We start from the raw sequence: 22930 nt of genomic DNA, 5'->3' as shown, positions 1-22930 counted from the left end.
TTTTTGTATACACAAAATTAATTCAAAATCGATTTTAGCTCTAAATATGAAAGGCTAAGCAAAATTTACAGAAGAAAACCTAGGAGAATATATATCTTCCTGAACTTGGACAGCCAAAGATTTCTGAAACAGGGCATAAGAAGCACTAACTATGAAAGAAAAAGTTAATCAATTGGACTTCATTCAAATTAACTCCTATTATTCAGAATAGAATATATTTGTAAAGATAGTTGCAATACATCTAACAAAGGACTCATATTCAGAACACATAAAGAACTGCAAATGAAAACAAATAAAAACTATTAAAAATGAACAAATGACATAAAGGAGCCTATCTCTTTATCTCGCTACCTTTTTTTAAGGACTTTATTTTTTTTTTGAGCAGTTTTAGGTTCAGTCTAGCTACTTTTTTTTTTTTTATGATGTTATGTTAATCACCATACATTACATCATTAGTTTTTGATGTAGTGTTCCATGATTCATTGTTTGCATCTAACACCCAGTGCTCCATTCAGTACGTGCCTTCTTTAATACCCATCACCAGGCTAACCCATCCCCCCACCCCCTCCCCTCTAGAACCCTCAGTTTGTTTCTCAGAGTCCATAGTCTCTCATGGTTTGTCTCCCCCTCCAATTTCCACCCCCCCTCATTTTTCCCTTACTGCTATCTTTTTTTTTTTTTTTAACATATAATGTATTATTTGTTTCAGAGGTACAGGTCTGTGATTCAACAGTCTTACACAATTCACAGCGCTCACCATAGCACATACCCTCCCCAATGTCTATCACCCAGCCACTCCAACCCTCCCACCAGTCTAGCTACTTTTTAGGAATAGTCTTACTACTCACAGAGACCATCAAAACTGATGACAAGTCAAAGTCTCCTGCACAGGTCTCTGTTCTCTTGAGAAAGACAATCTGATATGAGATTTGATGTTAAAACCTCATGTGATTTAGACTCCTCCACAATCCCAGAGTGGCAGTTTATCATCTAATGACACTATATACATTCCTGTATCAGAGGTGTTTTAGTACTCCTTGTAGATTTGTATCCTCCAGAATAAACTCTGAAGAGAATGGAGGAAATCCTCAGCGAAGGGCAAGGATGGGACTTCCACAGTGCTAAAGATGTCCCTCACTTGCCTATCTCTCCTCTGGGATACTTTGTCTCACTTTCCATGCAGAGATAACAGTCCTGACGGTAGGTGGGATTCCTACACCTTGTATATATCTACTTACCACATAGTACATGATAACTCAAATATTGGATTATACATCAGCCTTCTGCACCTGACTGATGGCTCCTTAAAGAGCTATGTTTAATTCATCTTCATATCCCTAGAATCTAGCACATTAAGGGGGCAAATAGTAGGTTCTCAGAATGCTTCTGAAGGAACCAACTGACGACAGAACAACCTGAAGGGATGCAGAAGTTGAAAGATCTCTATGGGAAGCTCAGAGGGGGACAGCAACTTACCTTGGGTACAGCCTGGGGCTCAAGGAGCCCACCCAATGTGTTATAGAGTGGTTCTATAGTCTCATAGAATATTTTTTTTCTTCTCATATAATTTTAAATTACATAATTCTCAAATTACAGAGAAATACCAAAGAAGTTCATTGAAAGCCCAAAACAGATTTGTTGTCTTTGACTTTTGCTGTGAATGCTTACTCAAGATCTCTTGGATCTATACAAAATAGACCTATGTGGATATCTTGTTCTTTATAAGCCAAAGATAAACCTTCTGATTTGCCAGCGATAGGACATAGCATCTGAGGCTTTAATTTCCCCTTAGGTTGGACAAGCACTTGTGTGTTCATCCATTTCCCCTATGAATGCATGTTCAAGGTGGTTGGATGAAATAAGTTAGCTATGGAGTGAAATTTGTCTCAGTTTACAACTAATTAGCTCATAGAAGAAATATCTAACTTTGGTACTGGCTTCATAGGCACCATATTTTAATGAACTGAACTCAATTAAAGAAAATAAAAGTTAAAGAAGGATTAATATCAAACCTATGAAATTATATTGCATAATTGTTGATACATTAAAAACTACCAAAGAACATAAGCATTTGGATCTGGACTTCTTACCTCTTTGATGATTTCCTCTAAGATTTCAGCATGTTTTTCATATGGCTGTTCAAAGTTCATATCCTTTGTCATTTTCACAGTCTCCTCTATCATAGAAATAACCTCTGGATGCTCTGCAGTTACCTCTTCTATTGAGTCTTCTAATGCATCTAAAGTAAAATAACCTAATGCCATTAATAATTTTAGTGGACAATGCTACTTGCAATAGAACATGATTATTAATACTTGATCCAAAAATTACTATCTTTGTGTTACTGCAGTACATGCTCCAAGAAGGGGGAAATAGACTGAGGAGGAAATGTTAAGTCAGGAAACATAAAACATCAGAGCAGTGGCTTGGAGCCAGTGCATCAGAATGAAAGTGAATGAGGTAAGAAGTCATGTCCAGCAGGAGTCAAAACCCAGGAAGCCAGGTAGAAGACATAGGGACCAAAGGATTCCAGGGTCAAGCTAAATCATGAACATCAAGGTAATGAATCAGAAAACAAGAGGAATACTTCCAATTACAAGCATGGGACCATGTGAAACAGCAAGAGGAAAAGAGGTAGGCAAGTTGGCAGGGATGGAAGAGAAGGTGGCACAGGCTGGTTTTTCAAGTGTTATACTTCATGCTTGCCCTCACTGCATGCTGAAAGACTCTACACAGCTACGTTGGCTCACGGGCTGCATCAGGATATAAGTATTCATCCACTCCTCTAATTAGACAGAAGACTGGCAGCCCCTCTACTTCAAAAACATCAAAGTGATTTAAAAGACAAATGACCCAATGTAGAAAAAAAATATGAAAAATAAGTGACTAATACAGAAAGTTTTTACAGAAACATATAACTGATAGGACAATTTAGAAAAATGAGCAAAAGACAAAAATGGTCACCTCAGAAAAGAAGAAATATAAATGGCTAACAAATATTAAAATATTAAATTTCAGAAATCATCAAATAAAAATTAAAATTATAGAGAATATACCAAGGAAACAATAACACATATTTTGTATATTACTGAGGGGAACATAATTTGGAATAACTTTTATGCAAAGCAACTTGACTCTGCCTATAACTTCATACTCATTAAACTAGTGATTATACCTATGTCAACATGCAGACAATGAAAAAATTCATTAAAGCATTATTTGTAGTAGCAAAAAAAAAAATCTGAAAAATAAGTTTACAACATAAAGAACTACTTAAAACTATTACCTATGAACACGGAAATAGTGCAGTAATTTAAAATGAGGATTAAAATATTTCTTAATGAAATAATATAATTAAATGTTGTATTATGAATCAAAAAAGGTAAAAATAGTTTACATCGTATGCTTTCAATTATGTTAATATGTGAATGGAAAAATTTTATAAGGGTACATAGCACTAAATAGTAACATTTCACAGCTCAAACTCTAGGTTTGTGATGTTCTGATTCCAGTACATGAGACAGATTTTAAGAAATAATTTATTATCTTATTAGTTTTTTCTTCATTCTAATAAATCTCTTTCTTTCTATAGCTGTTCAGTTTAACTCTGTAAGAGAAAAACTATTTTTCAACCTAAGTGTCCAATTTTTGGGATAATTTTAAGTTTCAACGTTAAACATGATAAAATATGAAATAAATGGAAATAAGATCCATAAGCAAGGCATGAGCCATTCTTTTTTTTTTTTTTTAAATAATTTATTTACTTACCTGACAGAGAGAGAGACAGCGAGAGAGGGAACACAAGCAGGGAGAGTGGAAGAGGGAGAAGCAGGCTTCCCACTGAGCAGGGAGCCTGATGCGGGGCTCGAGCCCAAGACCCTGGGATCATGATCTGAGCCAAAGGCAGACACTTAACCGACTGAGCCACCCAGGTGCACTGAGCCATTCATTTTGTTACCATCTTTACCAGTTTTAGAGGCTTGATCATCGAAGACATTTTCTGAAATCTTTTTGTCTTCATTGTCTTCTAAAAAACGATCTTTTTGGGATTCATGAGTGAACACTGCATGAAAGAATAATATGCTTTATCAGCTAATCTGTTTAGATTAGGAAAGATTTGGCCAAGAACATCAGAATATATTTTTTTACCATCTTCATCAAATGAAGACCGTGACTCTTCTAAACTCTTATATGCATCAGATTGGAACTTGTCATAATCTTTCCTTTCAAATTCTCTTTCAAGTATTCTTGAAGTTGACTGTGCTAAAAGACAGTAATGGGCTGTGTTAGCAAAATATAGTTAGGGGTAAGCAGACAGGGATAGTGATTAAATCTTCTGCTTTAAAGACAGACAGACTTGAGTGTGAGTTCTGACTCAGGCAGTGTGGCTTTGGCAAATCATTTGATCTCTCTGTTTCAATTTCTACTGGGCAAAATGAGGATGATCAAGCCAAAAGCATTGCTGTAAGGATTAAATGAGATAATAGACTCAAACACTGAGAAAATGCTTGGCACACAGGAAGTCTAATGCATGTTAGCTGCCTTCCTCTGTATTATAGAATTTTCTATGTTAAAAAACCTCAATAATCTCCACTGACAAATTTTTCTTAAAAGTATACTGGGAGTAAAATTAGCAAAACTAGCAAATCAGTGGAACCAGCATGAAAATTCCAACTAGAAAAGTTTAAGAACCCTACTGTCAGATTTATTCTAAATCCGAATTCTAAATTATGGAATTTGAAAAAGAAAAAGAGAATTTTAAGTTTGCGGTGTATGAGAGATGGCATCTATTTCTATATTCTGGTGGGAGAAAGCAATATGTGGAAAGATCTAAAATCTATGATTTCATGCCATAATTTGATGTGAAAGGAATCACTACAGACTCCAAGAAACATCATCAATCACTGTTCTTCCTCCTGGAGCCCAGCTAGTTCCTTCTTGATCCAGGTTTCAGTTAAATGTCCTCTTTTCAGAGAGGTCTTCCCTGCTCAGCCTCACACTCCAGCCCCCTGCCCCAGTCACTGCCTGACCCAGTACAGTGTTACATTTTTTCTATCTGTTCACTTGTTCCCTGACCCCCAACCTCCATTAAAATGTAACAACCACTAAGACAGGAGCTTCATGTGTCTTGCTCACCTCTGTAGCCAGTACCTAGAATCATGTCTAACACAGAGTACAAGGGTGAATGAATTAATGAATTCATTTTGTCCAGCCTTAAGTTGAATAAAAAGCCATCTTAATAGTCTTTGCCAATATTTCTCAAGCTTTAGTTTGTGAATTGTCCATGAGTATTTAATAAACTTCTGGTTTTCATTTTGAAGATAATATACTAAAAACAAATTCATTCTGTATCATCTGGATGATCGTTTGGATGGCATGTAATTTTTTATTTTACTATGTTCAGTTAGCCAACATATAGTACATCATTAATTTTTGATGTAGTATTCAACCATTCATTAGTTACGTATGATTCATTAGTTATATATAACACCCAGTGGTTATCACAACACGTGCCGTCCTTAACACCCATCACCTGGTTATCCCATCCCTCCATCCCTCTTTTCTGTAACCTTCAGTTTGTTTCCCAGAGTCCAGAGTCTCTCATGGTTTGTCTCCCTCTCTGGTTTCTTCCCATTTAGTTTTCCCTCCTTTCCCCTGTGGTCCTCCATGCTATTCCTAATTTTTTTTTTTTAAAGATTTTATTTATTTGAGAGAGAGCAAGAGCGTGTAGGAGTGGTGGGAGGAGCAGAGGGAGTGGGAGAGGCAAACTGCCCCCTGGGCAGGGAGCCGGGAGGCAGGGCTCAATCCCAGGAGCCCAGGATCATGACTTAGTCAAAGGCAGACAACCAACTGAGCCACCCAGGCACCCCAAGGATGGCGTGTAATTTTAATGCTGGTCTTTTTGCTGTTGTTTTTGTAATCCCTTGGGCACCATGTTGGACTCTTTCACTTGTTTATAGGCTGCTGAGAAAGAAGAGACAGATTTATTAGGCAAATAACCTGTTCTTTCCTAGCAAAAGCTCAACATTGCCATGTAGGAAGAGATAATTTCTTTGCTATTTAAAGTTTCAAGCAGAGAAAATGATAGAAGCTTCCCAATTTATATAAAAAGTTTTCCTTATCTGTAAAGTTAAAGAATTGTGTTAATTGATCATTAAGGCTTCTTCCAGTTTCATTGCCTTATGACTGTTTTGAACTTGAAATTATTCTCCAAATAGAAAAAACTAATTACAATTGGGGCTGACCCACATTTACATAGTAAAACAGCCACAGCAGCAGCAGCAACAATGTAAACTCCACAAGAATCAAGTGGAGTCAATAAAGGTGTAACTTCTATTCAGTCTCTGCCCAGCAAGCAAATCCACAAAAGTAAATCCAAATTTGGAAGCTCTTTCTGATTCCTTTCCTTAGAGGTCTAGGACTGAAATCTTTTCTCTATTTGAGTCAGGTTTATGTATATTCATGTCTTCAATCAATTATTAAGAGACTGCACTGTACAAGGTGCCAGGGATACCAGGGCGAGCAAAGCAAGTCCCAGCCTTTGGGCAGCCAGGCTGAATTGTTGACCTCTGCTTAGAACACACATGTGACAGAGATGGTTCACCTTGTCTTTTAGCTTGTAGCTTTATGAAGAGCTGCTCTCTCACAGCTTTAATAGCTGCTTTAGTGGCCTCCGCTATCGTATCTCTCACTAATGTTTCAAGGGCTTTATCAAAACGCGGCTGAACAAGCTTGGCATAGTCAATTACCTGCAAAGAATATTTGAGAAAACCAACGGAAGCACAAATCACTGTGAATATTAAACATTGTTCAACTACATCTATACTTATCTACCTCAAACATCTTAATGCCACTTGAGATATGTTATTTTCAGAATTTAATGATTTTTGAGTACATGCTTTCACAGAAATTCACACTTTTCATGTAGTATGATATACTTAGATATGTATCATGTAATATATATTCAAGTTACACAAATTTTTAAAAAAAATCAATTTTGAATGTATAACTTACATACAATAAAAAGCATCCATTTTACGTATACAGTTTGATGAGTTTTGACAAACACATACACATAACAACAACTACAATCAAGATATAGAACATTTACATCACCCCGAAAGTTCCCTCATGCTTCCTTATAGTCAGTTCCTGGCCCACTTTGTTTTTGTCAGTATATATTAGTTTTGCCTTTTCTACAATTTCATATAAATGGAATCATACAGTATGTAATCTTTTCCAAGCTTTCCCGCCCTTAGCACAATGTTTTTGAGATTCACCAGTGTAATTGTATATATCAGTAATCTGTTCCTTTTTATTATTGAGTAGTATCACTGTGTGACTATGCCACAGTTGTTGTTGTTGTTTTTTAATCCATTCATCTTTGATGGGCATTTGGGCTTTTCCAATTTGGAGCTGTTATAAATAGACTAGTAATGCACATTTCTGAGTAAGTCTTTTTGTGGACATACATTTTTATTTCTCTTGGACAAATACCTAGAAGTGGAATTAATGGGTCATATGGTAAGTGTATATTTGATTTTATAATAAGCCATTAAACTGTTTCCAAAGTGGTTGAACTATTTTACATTCCTACCAGCAATTATGGAAATTGCAGTTAACTCCATATCCTCACCAAAACTTGGTTTTGTGAATCTTTTAAATTATAGCCATTCTAGTGGGTGTGAAGTATTTCATTATAGTTTAAATTTACAGTCCCCTAATCACAAATAAGTTTGAGCTTCTTTTATGTGCTATTGGTCATTCACTTACCTTCTGTTTTAATCATATGTTCAACTTTTGCCCATTTAAAAAACTGGATTAGAATTCTATATATAGGAGCAAGATGGTGGAGGAGTAGGAGACCTAAATTTCGTCTGGTCCCAGGAATTCAGTTAGATAGGGATCAAACCATTCTGAACACCTACAAACTCGACAGGAGATCGAAGAAAAGAATAGCAGCAACTCTCTGAACAGAAAAGCGACCGCTTTCTGGAAGGTAGGACGTGCGGAGAAGTGAATCCGAGGTGATATTTGGGAGGATAGACGGCGGGGGAGGGGCCTCCATCGGCCGCTTCTGGCAAGTGATAGAGCCCCGGAGCACAAAATTGGAACTTTTAGAAGTCAGCTCCGCTGAGGGACGTCACTCCAGTGGCTAAGAGGGGGGCGGAACCCTTGCTGGGACAGTGTGGTCTCAGGACCCTCGGGGTCACAGAAAGACTGGGGGTGCCTGAGTGCGGCAGAGCTCCCAAGTATCGGAGCAGGGAAGCTGGCTGCAGAGACGGAGCCAAGGAGCGGGCTCTCTGCTTGGGGTTGCCATAAACCGTGATCCGTGGCACAGTCGGGCCATTGCTCCTCCAGCTGGGACCCAACAAGCAGCAGATCCGGGGAGACTCCCCTTCCTCCCCCGGGAGGAGCGGTGCGGGAGCGCACCGCAGGGATCTGCTGGGTTTGGAGATCCACACAGGGTCAGGTGCCAGAGATAGAAACGCTTGGTCACAGGCCGGGTGAGCACGGAGTGCGGCCGGAGACCGGGGAGACGCGAGTGACTGACTGCTTTTCTCTGGGGGCGCACTGAGGAGCGGGGCCCGGAGCTCTCGGGTCCTCCGGGGCGGAGATTGGGGGCCGCCATTTTCACTCTCTTCCTCCAAAGCTGTACGGAAAGCTTGCAGGGAACAAAAGCTCCCGAGAGCACACTTGAGCAGATTACTTAGCCCAGATGGCAAGGGCGGGGCAATTCTGCCTCCGGCAAAGACATTTAAGAACCACGGCAATAGGCCCCTCCCCCAGAAGATGAGCGAGAACAGCCAGCCAAGACCAAGTTCACTGATCAATGAGAACGGCAGAACTCCAGCGCTAGGGGAATACTGCACATAGAATTCATGGCTTTTATCCCATGATTCTTTAGTCTTTCAAAGTTAAGTTTTTTCTTTTTTAACTTTCTTTTTCTTTTCTTTTTTTTGAATTTTTCTTTTTCCCTTTTTCAACCAACATCTTATCAATCCTTTTTTTAAAAATCTTTTTTATTTTTCATTTTTAGAGTCATATTCTATCTCTTCATAGTAGTTAACCTTATTTTTGGTATATACATATAAGTTATTCTCTCTTTAAAATTTTGGGATACAGTTTCTTCTAACAGACCAAAATACACCCTAAATTTCTAGTGTATGGCTTTGTTCCAGTCTCCTGCCTGATCACATTCTCTCCCTTTTTTTTTTTTAAATCCTCTTCTTTCTTTTTTCAACCAACTTCTTGTCTTACCAATTTCTTTTATAAAATCTTTTATAATTTTCATCTTTACAATCATATTCCATCCCTTCATCGTATTTACTCTTATTTTTGTACGTATATAAGTTTTTCTTTCTTTAAAATTTTGGGAGGCACTTTCTTCTAACAGACCAAAATATGCCCAAAATCTAGAGTGTGGCACTCATCTATGCACCAGTCTGATCATATTTGATCGTATTCTGCGTTTTGTTTTTTGTTTTTATCTTTTTCTTTTTCTTTTTTTTTCTTTTTCTTTCTTTCCCTTTCTTTTTCCCCGGTTTCAGCTCTCTTCTGATTTGTTTAGTGTATATTTTTCTGGGATCGTTTTTACCCTGTTAGCATTGTGTTCTCTCATTCATCTATTGTCCTCTGGACAAAATGACAAGACGGAAAAAATCACCTCAAAAAAAAGAACAAGAGGCAGTACCGACTGCCAGGGACCTAATCAATACGGACATTAGTAAGATGTCGGAACTAGAATTCAGAATGACGATTTTAAAGATACTAGCTGGGCTTGAAGAAAGCATGGAAGATATTAGAGAAACCCTTTCTGGAGAAATAAAAGAACTAAAATCTAACCAAGTCAAAATCAAAAAGGCTATTAATGAGGTGCAATAAAAAATGGAGGCTCTAACTGCTAGGATAAAGGAGGCAGAAGACAGAATTAGTGATAGAGAAGACCAAATGATGGAAAATAAAGAAGCTGAGAAAAAGAGAGATAAACCACTACTGCATCACAAGGGCAGAATTCGAGAGATAAGTGATACCATAAGATGAAACAATATTAGAATAATTGGGATCCCAGAAGAAGAAGAAAGAGAGAGAGGGGCAGAAGGTATATTGGAGCAAATTATAGCAGAGAACTTCCCTAATTTGGGGAAGGAAACAGGCATCAAAATCCAGGAGGCACAGAGAACCCCCCCTCAAAATCAATAAAAATAGGTCAACACCCCAACATCTCATAGTAAAACTAACGAGTCTCAGCGACAAAGAGAAAATCCTGAAAGCAGCTCGGGAGAAGAGATCTGTAACCTACAATGGTAGAAACATTAGATTGGCAACAGACCTATCCACAGAGACCTGGCAGGCCAGAAAGGACTGGCATGATATATTCAGAGCACTAAATGAGAAAAATATGCAGCCAAGAATACTATATCCAGCTAGGCTGTTATTGAAAATAGAAGGAGAGATAAAAAGCTTCCAGGACAAACAGAAACTAAAGGAATTTGCAAACATAAAACCAGCCCTACAAGAAATATTGAAAGGGGTCCTCCAAGCAAAGAGACAGCCTAAAAGTAACATAGACCAGAAAAGAACACAGACAATATACAGTAACAGTCACCTTACAGGCAATACAATGGCACTAAATTCATATCTTTCAGTAGTTACCCTGAATGTAAATGGACTAAATGCCCCAATCAAAAGACACAGGCTATCAGATTGGATTAAAAAACAAGACCTATCGATATGCTGTCTGCAAGAGACTCATTTTAGACCCAAAGACACCTCCAGAATGAAAGTGAGGGGGTGGAAAGCCATTTACCATGCTAATGGACACCAAAAGAAAGCTGGGGTGGCAATCCTTATTTCAGACAAATTAGATTTTAAACCAAAGACTAGTAAGAGATGAGGAAGGACACTATATCCTACTTAAAGGGTCTATCCAACAAGAAGATCTAACAATTGTAAATATCTATGCCCCTAACATGGGAGCAGCCCATTATATATGCCAATTAATAACAAAAGCAAAGAAACCCATCGACAACAATACAATAATAGTGGGGGATTTTAACACCCCCCTCACTGAAATGGACAGATCATCTAAGCAAAAGATCAACAAGGAAATAAAGACTTTAAATGACACACTGGACCAAATGGACTTCACAGATATATTCAGAACATTCCATCCCAAAGCAACAGAATACACATTCTTCTCTAGTACCCATGAAACATTCTCCAGAATAGATCACATCCTAGGTCACAAATCAGGTCTCAACCAGTACCAAAAGATTGGGATCATTCCCTGCATATTTTCAGACCAAAATGCTTTGAAACTAGAACTCAATCACAAGAGGAAAGTTGGAAAGAACTCAAATACATGGAGGCTAAAGAGCATCCTATTAAAGAATGAATGGGTCAACCAGGAAATTAAAGAAGAATTTAAAAAGTTCATGGAAACCACTGAAAATGAAAACACAACTGTTCAAAATCTTTGGGATGCAGCAAAGTCAGTCCTAAGAGGAAAGTATATAGCAATACAAGCCTTTCTCAAGAAACAAGAAAGGTCTCAAATACACAACCTAACCCTACACCTAAAGGAGCTGGAGAAAGAACAGTAAATAAAGCCTAAACCCAGAAGGAGAAGAGAAATAATAAAGATCAGAGCAGAAATCAATGAAATAGAAACCAAAAGAACAGTAGAACAGATCAACGAAACTAGGAGCTGGTTCTTTGAAAGAATTAACAAGATTGAGAAACCCCTGGCCAGACTTATCAAAAAGAAAAGAGAAATGACTCAAATAAAATCATGAATGAAAGAGGAGAGATTACAACCAACACCAAAGAAATACAAACAATTATAAGAACATATTATGAGCAACTATATGCCAGCAAATTAGATAATCTGGAAGAAATGGATGCATTCCTAGAGATGTATCAACTACCAAAACTGAACCAGGAAGAAATAGAAAACCTGAACAGACCTATAACCACTAAGGAAATTGAAGCAGTAATCAAAAATCTCCCAAAAAACAAAAGCCCAGGGCCAGATGGCTTCCCAGGGGAATTCTACCAAACATTTAAAGAAGAATTAATACCTATTCTTCTGAAACTGTTCCAAAAAATAGAAATGGAAGGAAAACTTCCAAACTCGTTTTATGAGGCCACCATTACCTTGATCCCCAAACCAAAGACCCCATCAAAAAGGAGAACTACAGACCAATATCCTTGATGAACATGGATGCAAAAATTCTCACTAAAATACTAGCCAATAGGATCCAACAGTACATTAAAAGGATTATTCACCATGACCAAGTGGGATTTATCCCTGGGCTGCAAGATTGGTTCAATATCTGCAAATCAATCAATGTGATACAATACATTAATAAAAGAAAGAACAAGAACCATATGATCCTCTCAATAGATGCAGAAAAAGCATTTGACAAAGTACACCATCGTTTCTTGATCAAAACCCTTCAGAGTATAGGGATAGAGGGTACATACCTCAATATCATAAAAGCCATCTATGAAAAACCCAGAGTGAATATCATTCTCAATGGGAAAAAACTGAGATCTTTCCCCCTAAGGTCAGGAACACGGCAAGGATGTCCACTATCACCACTGCTATTCAACATAGTATTAGAAGTCCTAGCCACAGCAATCAGACAACAAAAAGAAATCAAAGGCATCCAAATAAGCAAAGAAGAAGTCAAACTCTCACTCTTTGCAGATGATATGATACTTTATGTGGAAAACCCAAAAGACTCCACCCCAAAACTGCTAGAACTCATACAAGAATTCAGGAAAGTGGCAGGATATAAAATCAATGCACAGAAATCAGTGGCATTTCTATACACCAACAACAAGACAGAAGAAACAGAAATTAAGGAGTCGATCCCATTTACAATTGCACTCAAAACCATAAGATACCTAGGAATAAATCTAACCAAAGAGGCAAAAAATCTTTACTCAGAAAACTATAAAATACTCATGGAAGAAATTGAGGAAGACACAAAGAAATGGAAAAATGTTCCATGCTCATGGATTGGAAGAACAAATATTGTGAAGATGTCAATGCTACCTGGAGCAATCTACGCATTCAATGCAATCCCTATCAAAATACCACCACTTTTTTCAAAGAAATGGAACAAATAATCCTAAAATTTGTATGGAACCAGAAAAGACCCTGAATAGCTAGAGGGATGTTGAAAAAGAAAAGCAAAGCTGGTAGCATCACAATTCCGGACTTTAAGCTCTATTACAAAGCTGTAATCATCAAGACAGTATGGTACTGGCACAAAAACAGGCACATAGATCAATGGAACAGAATAGAGAGCCCAGAAATGGACCCTCAACTCTATGGTCAACTCATCTTTGACAAAGTAGGAAAGAATGTCCAATGGAAAAAAGTCAGTCTCTTCAACAAATGGTGTTGGGAAAATTGGACAGCCACATGCAGAAGAATGAAACTGGACCATTTCCTTACACCACACACAAAAATAGACTCAAAATGGTTGAAAGACCTCAATGTGAGACAGGAGTCCATCAAAATCCTAAAGGAGAACACAGACAGTAACCTCTTCGACCTCAGCCGCAGCAACTTCTTCCTAGAAACATCGCCAAAGGAAAGGGAAGCAAGGGCAAAAATGAACTATTGGGACTTCATCAAGATAAAAAGCTTTTGCACAGCAAAGGAAACAGTCAACAAAACCAAAAGACAACCGACAGAATGGGAGAAGATATTTGCAAATGACATATCAGATAAAGGGCTAGTATCCAAAATCTATAAAGAACTTATCAAACTCAACACCCAAAGAACAAATAATCCAATCAAGAAATGGGCAGAAGACATGAACAGACATTTTTGCAAAGAAGACATCCAAATGGCCAACAGACACATGAAAAAGTGCTCAACATTGCTTGGCATCAGGGTAATCCAAATCAAAACCTCAATGAGATACCACCTCACACCAGTCAGAATGGCTAAAATCAACAAGTCAGGAAACGACAGATGTCGCCGAGGACACGGAGAAAGGGGAACCCTCCCACACTGTTGGTGGGAATGCAAGCTGGTGCAGCCACTCTGGAAAACAGTATGGAGGTTCCTCAAAAAGTTGAAAATAGAGCTACCCTACGACCCAGCAATTGCACTACTGGGTATTTACCGCAAAGATACAAATGTAGGGATCCGAAGGGGCACATGCACCCCAATGTTTATAGCAGCAATGTCCACAATAGCCAAACTATGGAAAGAGCCAAGATGTCCATCAACAGATGAATGGATAAAGAAGATGTGGTGTATATATATACAATGGAATATTATGCAGCCATCCAAAAAACCGAAATCTTGCCATTTGCAATGACGTGGATAGAACTGGAGGGTATTATGCTGAGCGAAATAAGTCAATCAGAGAAAGACATGTATCATATGACCTCACTGATATGAGGAATTCTTAATCTCAGGAAACAAACTGAGGGTTGCTGGAGTGGGGGCGGGGGGTGCGAGGGATGGGGTGGCCGGGTGATAGACATTGGGGAGGGTATGTGCTATGGTGAGCGCTGTGAATTGTGTAAGACTGTTGAATCACAGACCTGTACCTCTGAAACAAATAATACATTATATGTTAAAAAAATAAAAAAGAAGATAGCAGGAAGGGGAAAATGAAGGGGGGGAAATCGGAGGGGGAGACGAACCATGAGAGACTATGGACTCTGAGAAACAAACTGAGGGTTCTAGAGGGGAGGGGGGTGGGGGGATGGGTTAGCCTGGTGATGGGTATTAAAGAAGGCACGTACTGAATGGAGTACTGGGTGTTATATGCAAACAATGAATCATGGAACACTACATCAAAAACTAATGATGTAGTGTATGATTAACATAACATAAAAAAAAATTTTAAAATTCTACATATATTCTGAATATAAGTCCAGTGTAAGGTAGATAATAAACTTCATACTGAATATTAAGATCTTAGAAGTAGATTTCTATATGCCTTTTAAGTTTAAATAATATTTCCATACTTCTAGATTCCATTTTGCTTTTCCTTCAATATGCCTGTATTACTTTATTCCATGCCAAAAAATATACATCTACACCATCACTTTTTAGTGGATGCAGAGTATTGTATTAGGATGAACATATTACACCTTTTTAACTCAAATGCTGATAATATATACTTACTTATACATGTTTTTGCTATTATAAACTAGGCTATGATAAACACACTTATGTATATATCTTTTATAGTTTCTTAAAAATTTATAAAATAGAATTGACAGTTCAAAGGATATGTATGGACTTTAGGCTCTTACAGATTTCTAATTATCATCCCTAATGGTTATACTCTCACCAGCAGTGTATGAAAATGTACTTCTCCCCATCCTAGCCACACATCAATATTGGGTGTTAATAGTGATCTTTCAACTCCAACAGTGAGATTGATGTGGCATCTCTCTGGTTTTTTGGCACCTCTCTGGTTATCAGGGAGGTGATAATTCTTTCCTCATGATTAGTGGCTATTCTACTGTATCTATTATTTTGTGAATTGCTTATTTGCTATTTTTTTTCCATTGGGGCTTCATCTGCATATTGATTCGTAAGCGCCCTTTATATTTTAAAATTATAATTCCTTTGTCTGACACATACTGTAATATAATATGAAATGGTAAACCACAGAGTGGTAGAAAATATTCATAATGCTTATTATCAAAAAAAACCTTCTATATAGACAATATAAGGAATTCCTACCAATAACATGCAAAAAAAATTTCAAATGGGCAACAGACTTGAATACCTTAAAAAGAGAATATCTGAATGACCAATAAACAAAAGAAAAAAATGTTTAACCTCATTATTTTCAGGTAAATGCAAATTAAAACCACAGTGAGATACACCTACTAGAATGGCTTAAAGTAAAAAGACTGACCATAATGAAAGTTGGCAGGAACGTGGAATAACAGAACTCTCACACACTGCTGATAGAGTTGTAAACTGATAGAATTAGTTTGGAAAACAGTTTGGCCTTACTTACACAAGTTGAATGTATGCATGATCTATGTCCCAGGAATTTTACTGCTAGATATATCTCCAGAATATATAAAGATATCATGTGTGCCCCATGAAACATGTACAAGAATGTTTATAGCAATATTATTCATAATACCCAAACTGGAATCAACCCAAGTTTTATTAATACTCAAATGGATAAATAAATTATAGTATAATTCAATCAAGAGAATATACTAAAAAAATGCATGAACTGTAGCTATATGCAGTAACACATATAAATAACATGCATAAATATCACAATCATAATGTGAAGTGAAAAAAGCCAGGCACAAGGAACATAAATTGTTTAAGTCTAGAAAGTTAAGAAAATATGCAAAACTAACTATGACATTTAGATGTACACTCACATGGTAAAACCACAAGAGAAAAGAACAGGAGTGAATGCCATAAAAAGTTCAGGGCAGCAGTTAACCTTGCGGAAGGAGTAAGAGAACTGATACTGGGAATAGACATGACGGGGCTTCCGGGGTGGTGGCCATTATTTCACCTGGGTGGTGGTTATATGGGGGTTTGTTTTGTGATAATTTACTGAACTTGACTTTTCTGTTTGTAATATTTTACAATGAAAAGTTAAAAGCAAATAGAAAATGTTATCCCTGCGTTCAAAGGAATAGCACTTGGAATCAGTTCACACCCCTTCCCAGGGCTGCATTGCTCTGATTAGGCCTTCTGCCCCCGTCATCTTAGGCCTTCCCCTTTTTGCTCTCTGCTCCAGCACTCTGGCCTTCGCAGAAATACTCTCCATTCCAATCCCTCACGAAATCCTTGGGATCTGTCTTCCAATCATATCCCCAATCTGCCTGCTTCTCACCACCTCTACTGCTATCATTCTGGTCTAAACTAAAAATAATTTCTCTTCCCTTTACTCAGGGTGGAGAACAAGATCCATGAGGAGAGAGGCCAAGGAATTGGCAAGCCAGGGTTTGTGTCACCAAAGAGGGGGATCTTTGCAGATACTAAGAATGATGGCAGGAGTGACTGCGTGGGGAGAGGGACGGAGACTTGGGAGAACTGGGACCCAGGAAATAGGAGACGAGTGAAACCAAAGCAGGTCATTGGTGGCACAGTCTGTGTGATGTACCAGTGAAGTCTGGGGGCTGTTGGGAAGTAGGGAGAGGTTGTGGTTTCGGCAGCCACAACAAGCAGCCAGAAGGAGGCCTTCCCTACTCCGAGCCCGGTGGGACAATTACCCAACTGACAGTGTAAAATTAAGAAAACGGAGAAATCCTGTGAATTCCAAAGTCCTACAAATTATAATCAAGTATAGACAGGTAGCTAGCTAGCTGGGTAAGTAGTTACCTTTCCTTTGTAATTTTCTGCAAGCAAATTGCAAAGTGTTGTTTTCCCTGAAGATTGAGGCCCAAATATGAACACTTTAAATGGTGGTGCCGGCATAGGTGGAAGAAGATAGGGACGTGGGTTCAATAAAAATGTTTTTAATGCTTCTTCTGATGAAAGACAGTATATTTTACCTAGAAAACTTAAAATATGCCATAATCATAAACAACTGAAAAGAGGCGTGGACAGGTTTTCAAATTAAGTTTTGAAAATCTTACTTACCTCACAGAAAAATCTGGTAATCCTGGAAAAATGTTACCTTCTTTGAGAGTCACAGGACATGTTCGTCCCCATCGGCTTCTCTGCCATCTGTATCTTGGTGCGATAAGTTTATAAGATGCCAGAGTACGGAACAGCTCATCCTATTAATGACAAATATGACACTAAAACTGTGGGCATAGTTTTGCTAAAATTACCAGGATTAAGTATTTCCTTTCTTATTTAATAGTGCCTTACTGTTTAAGAGATAATTTGGAAAGCAAATTTTGGCTTTTTTCTTAATTGCAACCATTCTGGGTGGCTCAGTCGATTAAGCATCTGCCTTCGGCTCAGGTCATGATCCCAGGATCCTGGGATCAAGTCCCTCATTGGGCTCCCTCCTCGTGGGGAGCCTGCTTCTCCCTCTGCCTGCTGCTCCCCCTGCTTGTGCTCTCTCTCTCTGTCAAATAAATAAATAAAATCTTTAAAAAAATTGCAACCATTCTGTACTTGTCCAAAATTTAGTAAGACAAATAGTTAAGACCTTGTTTTAAATTTTATTTATTAAACTCTCACTTTTTGCAGGTGATATGATACTTTATGTGGAAAACCTAAAAGACTCCACCCCAAAACTGCTAGAACTCATACAAGAATTCAGGAAAGTGGCAGGATATAAAATCAATGCACAGAAATCAGTGGCATTTCTATACACCAACAACAAGACAGAAGAAAGAGAAATTAAGGAGTCGATCCCATTTACAATTGCACTCAAAACCATAAGATACCTAGGAATAAATCTAACCAAAGAGGCAAAGGATCTGTACTCAGAAAACTATAGAATACTCATGAAATAAATTGAGGAAGACACAAAGAAATGGAAAAACGTTCCATGCTCATGGATTGGAAGAAGAAATGTTGTGAAAATGTCTATGCTACGTAGAGCAATCTACACATTTAATGCAATCCCTATCAAAATACTACCACTTTTTTCAAAGAAATGGAACAAATAATCCTAAAATTTGTATGGAACCAGAAAAGACCCTGAATAGCCAGAGGAATGTTGAAAAAGAAAAGCAAAGCTGGTAGTATCACAATTCTGGACTTCAAGCTCTATTACAAAGCTGTAATCATCAAGACAGTATGGTACTGGCACAAAAACAGGCACATAGATCAATGGAACAGAATAGAGAGCCCAGAAATGGACCCTCAACTCTATGGTCAACTCATCTTCAACAAAGCAGCAAAGAATGTCCAATGGAAAAAAAGACAGTCTCTTCAACAAATGGTGTTGGGAAAATTGGACAGCCACATGCAGAAGAATGAAACTGGACCATTTCCTTACACCACACACAAAAATAGACTCAAAATGGTTGAAAGACCTCAATGTGAGACAGGAGTCCATCAAAATCCTAAAGGAGAACACAGACAGTAACCTCTTCGACCTCAGCCGCAGCAACTTCTTCCTAGAAACATCGCCAAAGGAAAGGGAAGCAAGGGCAAAAATGAACTATTGGGACTTCATCAAGATAAAAAGCTTTTGCACAGCAAAGGAAACAGTCAACAAAACCAAAAGACAACCGACAGAATGGGAGAAGATATTTGCAAATGACATATCAGATAAAGGGCTAGTATCCAAAATCTATAAAGAACTTATCAAACTCAACACCCAAAGAACAAATAATCCAATCAAGAAATGGGCAGAAGACATGAACAGACATTTTTGCAAAGAAGACATCCAAATGGCCAACAGACACATGAAAAAGTGCTCAACATTGCTTGGCATCAGGGTAATCCAAATCAAAACCTCAATGAGATACCACCTCACACCAGTCAGAATGGCTAAAATCAACAAGTCAGGAAACGACAGATGTCGCCGAGGACACGGAGAAAGGGGAACCCTCCCACACTGTTGGTGGGAATGCAAGCTGGTGCAGCCACTCTGGAAAACAGTATGGAGGTTCCTCAAAAAGTTGAAAATAGAGCTACCCTACGACCCAGCAATTGCACTACTGGGTATTTACTGCAAAGATACAAATGTAGGGATCCGAAGGGGCACATGCACCCCAATGTTTATAGCAGCAATGTCCACAATAGCCAAACTATGGAAAGAGCCAAGATGTCCATCAACAGATGAATGGATAAAGAAGATGTGGTGTATATATATACAATGGAATATTATGCAGCCATCCAAAAAACCGAAATCTTGCCATTTGCAATGATGTGGATGGAACTAGAGGGTATTATGTTAAGCAAAATAAGTCAATCAGAGAAAGACAAGTATCATATGATCTCACTGATATGAGGAATTTGAGAAACAAGACAGAGGATCATAGGGGAAGGGAGGGAAAAATGAAACGATGAAATCGGAGAGGGAGACAAACCATAAGAGACTCTTAATCTCAGGAAACAAACTGAGGGTTGCTGGAGTTGTGGGGGGTGGGAGGGACGAGGTGGCTGGGTGATGGACATTGGGGAGGGTAGGTACTATGGTGAGCACTGTGAATTGTGTAAGACTGATGAATCACTGACCTGTACCCCTGAAACAAATAACACATTATATGTTAATAAAAAATTTTAAAAAATAAATTTTATTTATTTATTTTTTTTTTTAAAGATTTTATTTATTTATTCGACAGAGAGAGATAGTGAGAGCAGGAGCACAAGCAGGGGGAGTGGGAGAGGGAGAAGATGTGGTAACCGTGCTCGTGATTTGGGTTTATGAGGCCCTTGCTTAGTTGCTTGCTTTCTTTCTTTTTTTGGAATGGACTATTTTTTAAAAATTTATTTATTTATTTATTTGAGAGAGAGTGCTCATGAGAGAGAGTGGGGGGAGGGGCAGAAGGAGAAGCAGACTTCCTGCTCATCAGGGAGCCCGATGTGGGGCTCAATCCCAGGACCCTGGGATCATGACCTGAGCCGAAGGCAGACGCTTAATGACTGAGCCACCCAGGTGCCCCAAGACCTTGTTTTAAATTTTATCAAGCATTTTCTATTATAAGGTAGAATGAACATAAGGTAGATAGTGTGTTTTTTATTATCTTTTTTTATTAATCTGATTTGGAAAAATTCTTATTGAAAAGGTTTGGGGTGCCTTGGTGGCTCAGTCGGTTAAGCGTCTGACTCTTGATTTCAGCTCAGGTCATGATCTTAGGGTCGTGAGATGGAGCCCTGCGTCCGGCTCCATGCTGGGCATGGAGCCTGCTTAAGATTATCTCTTCTCCTTCCTCTGCCCCCACCCCCACTTGCATGCTCATGCATGCTCTCTCTAAAAGAAAAAAAGAAAAGGTTTGAAAATGTACCAGATTCTTAGCCAATTTAACTAAATTTTTAAATAGTATGATGATATACAGATGGCTTTTCTTTTTTTTGCATTTACTTAGCTCTTCTGTTGTTCTTAAAATATAAAGTCTCCCTCAGCAATCTTCTGTTGGTGACCTCCAAAGAAGTTAAGAGCCACTTCTCGAGACTGCAGATTGCAGGGGACGAGACAATTGGGGAGAGGGGGCATGGTGGGCAACTGCTGGGGGAAAAGGGTCCAGGTTAGCTCTCTCCAACCTTCAGACATAGATCTCACATGTATCTGCTGGCTCCAGAGCTGACTGTGGAGGACAGATGAGAATGGGAGCTACGGTCTTGCCTGGACCACTGTTGCATCAGAGAGCAAAGAGGCATGCACGCTGCAGGGATGTTGCATGAATGTCCGAACTGAAGGCTGAAAGAAGTAGCTAAATGTTAAGGAAACTGTCGATGCTTAGGGGAGGGCATGAGACAGAGGAGCTCATCAGTGGGCCACATTGGGCTACCACCCTTCTCCATGGAGTCTAAAATGAACTAGGGACTGAAATGTTTCTAGTTAAGACAGGAGGCAGTCACTGTTTCCTTATCATCCTTATTTCTTGTCCAAACTTGGGAAAAGTGTTTGACTAGCAGACAGTGGGCATTCTCTCAAAGGAAACGTGTTTAAATGGCAAACCATGCTCTTCTCTCAACCTCAAGCCCTGAGGCCACATCTCTAGTAGGTGCTGAGGGGCAATGAGAAAATGAGCTTTCCAATGAGTTTGATATTACAGTCTAAAAATGCTCAGGACTGCCTCTGGTTAAACAAGGCCGACTGAACACATGTATTTGTATTTGCTGCTTTCCTAAAACTTCACAGAATTGATAGCAGAGAATGCAAAAAGGAATGAACTCACAAGAACACAGGATGGGAGGGGACACCAGACGAGGTGACAGCTGATCAGCACAGCTACACATTTTCATAAGCTAGAAAGCAGATGGATGGTGGAAACGGACTTAAATTGGAGAAAAGTGAGGGCTCAGTGTCTGTGGTGGCAGGGATGGGTGTGAGATGGGCTGGGGACAAGAAACCAGTTGATTCACTCTGCAAAATCCTAGAGGGATTCAGGACCTGTTGACATCAGGTACCTCTGAAGGGGGTGACAGAGAGCAAAAGACAGGGGGATTGGTTGAAAATCTTGAAAAGGAAGTGCTAGGGGCCAGAGCTACTCCCCATTTCACTCGGTCAGCCAACTTTCCCTCAATCCTGCCACCACTTCTCCTTTCATCAGAAGACTGGAGGCTCCCCTTCTGGAGAGACTGAGAGACTGACCCCAAGGATCTTGTGAGAGGGCCCTCGGACACAGCCAGGCAGGACAGAGCTGGCAGCCACTACACTCAAGCTCTCCTTCCACTTGAGCCTCTTGCTGAAGAGCTTCTGGACCCTTCCATGATCCAGTAACTCGAGTTAATGCCCAGCACAGCAGAGATTCTCAGCTCTACTGCCAGCGCTCTTGCAGTTGGGTGGGAGTCCCTGCGCTCCATCAGCTAAGTCACCAGGCCCAGTACAAAACGGCAATGCAAGGCCCTTGTTCTAAAGTTATGAAGAATTTCATTAGGCAAGCTGTGGGGCTCTGCTAAGGATGGGGTCCTGCGTGACTGCATGGGTTGCTAGCCCATGAAGCCTGCCTTGCCCTGCAATACAGCTCTCTGATATTCTGAATATTACCGTTGGTTCCGGGAACTTCGCAAGCATCATCTCATGTGATCCTTATAATAACACTATGTCGTAGGGGTTATCATCCCTTTTTTTAAAAAAATATTTTTAAAAAGATTTTATTTATTTGTCAGAGAGAGAAAGAGAGAGTACAAGGAGGGAGAGCGGCAGGCAGAGGGAGAAGCAGGCTCCCGGCGAGCAGGGAGCCCAATGCAGGGCTCGGTCCCAGGACCCCGGGATCATGACCTGAGCCTAAGGCAGATGCTCAGCCGACTGAGCCACCCAGGCGCCCCTATCATCCCTTTTTTAACGACTGAATAAAGGGTAGGGTTAAGCAAAGTCACAGA

General features: G+C 39.2%; 1 protein-coding gene across 1 annotated transcript in view; it reads right to left on the bottom strand.

The window, feature by feature from the left end:
* The window catches only part of AK9 (adenylate kinase 9), a 133318-nt gene that overhangs the window by 75236 nt on the left and 35152 nt on the right, over positions 1-22930 (bottom strand). The window contains exons 11-16 of the mRNA XM_078055862.1: positions 17615-17754; positions 17354-17534; positions 6605-6749; positions 4150-4263; positions 3959-4063; positions 2091-2239 (exon numbers count right to left, since the gene is read on the bottom strand). Coding sequence (XP_077911988.1) covers positions 2091-2239; positions 3959-4063; positions 4150-4263; positions 6605-6749; positions 17354-17534; positions 17615-17754 — 834 coding nt within the window. The remainder of the gene's footprint in view (positions 1-2090; positions 2240-3958; positions 4064-4149; positions 4264-6604; positions 6750-17353; positions 17535-17614; positions 17755-22930) is intronic.

This window comes from Halichoerus grypus, chromosome 9 (assembly GCF_964656455.1).
Source record: "Halichoerus grypus chromosome 9, mHalGry1.hap1.1, whole genome shotgun sequence".
Lineage (NCBI taxonomy): Eukaryota > Metazoa > Chordata > Mammalia > Carnivora > Phocidae > Halichoerus > Halichoerus grypus.
This window is presented reverse-complemented; position numbering and strand designations above follow the sequence as displayed.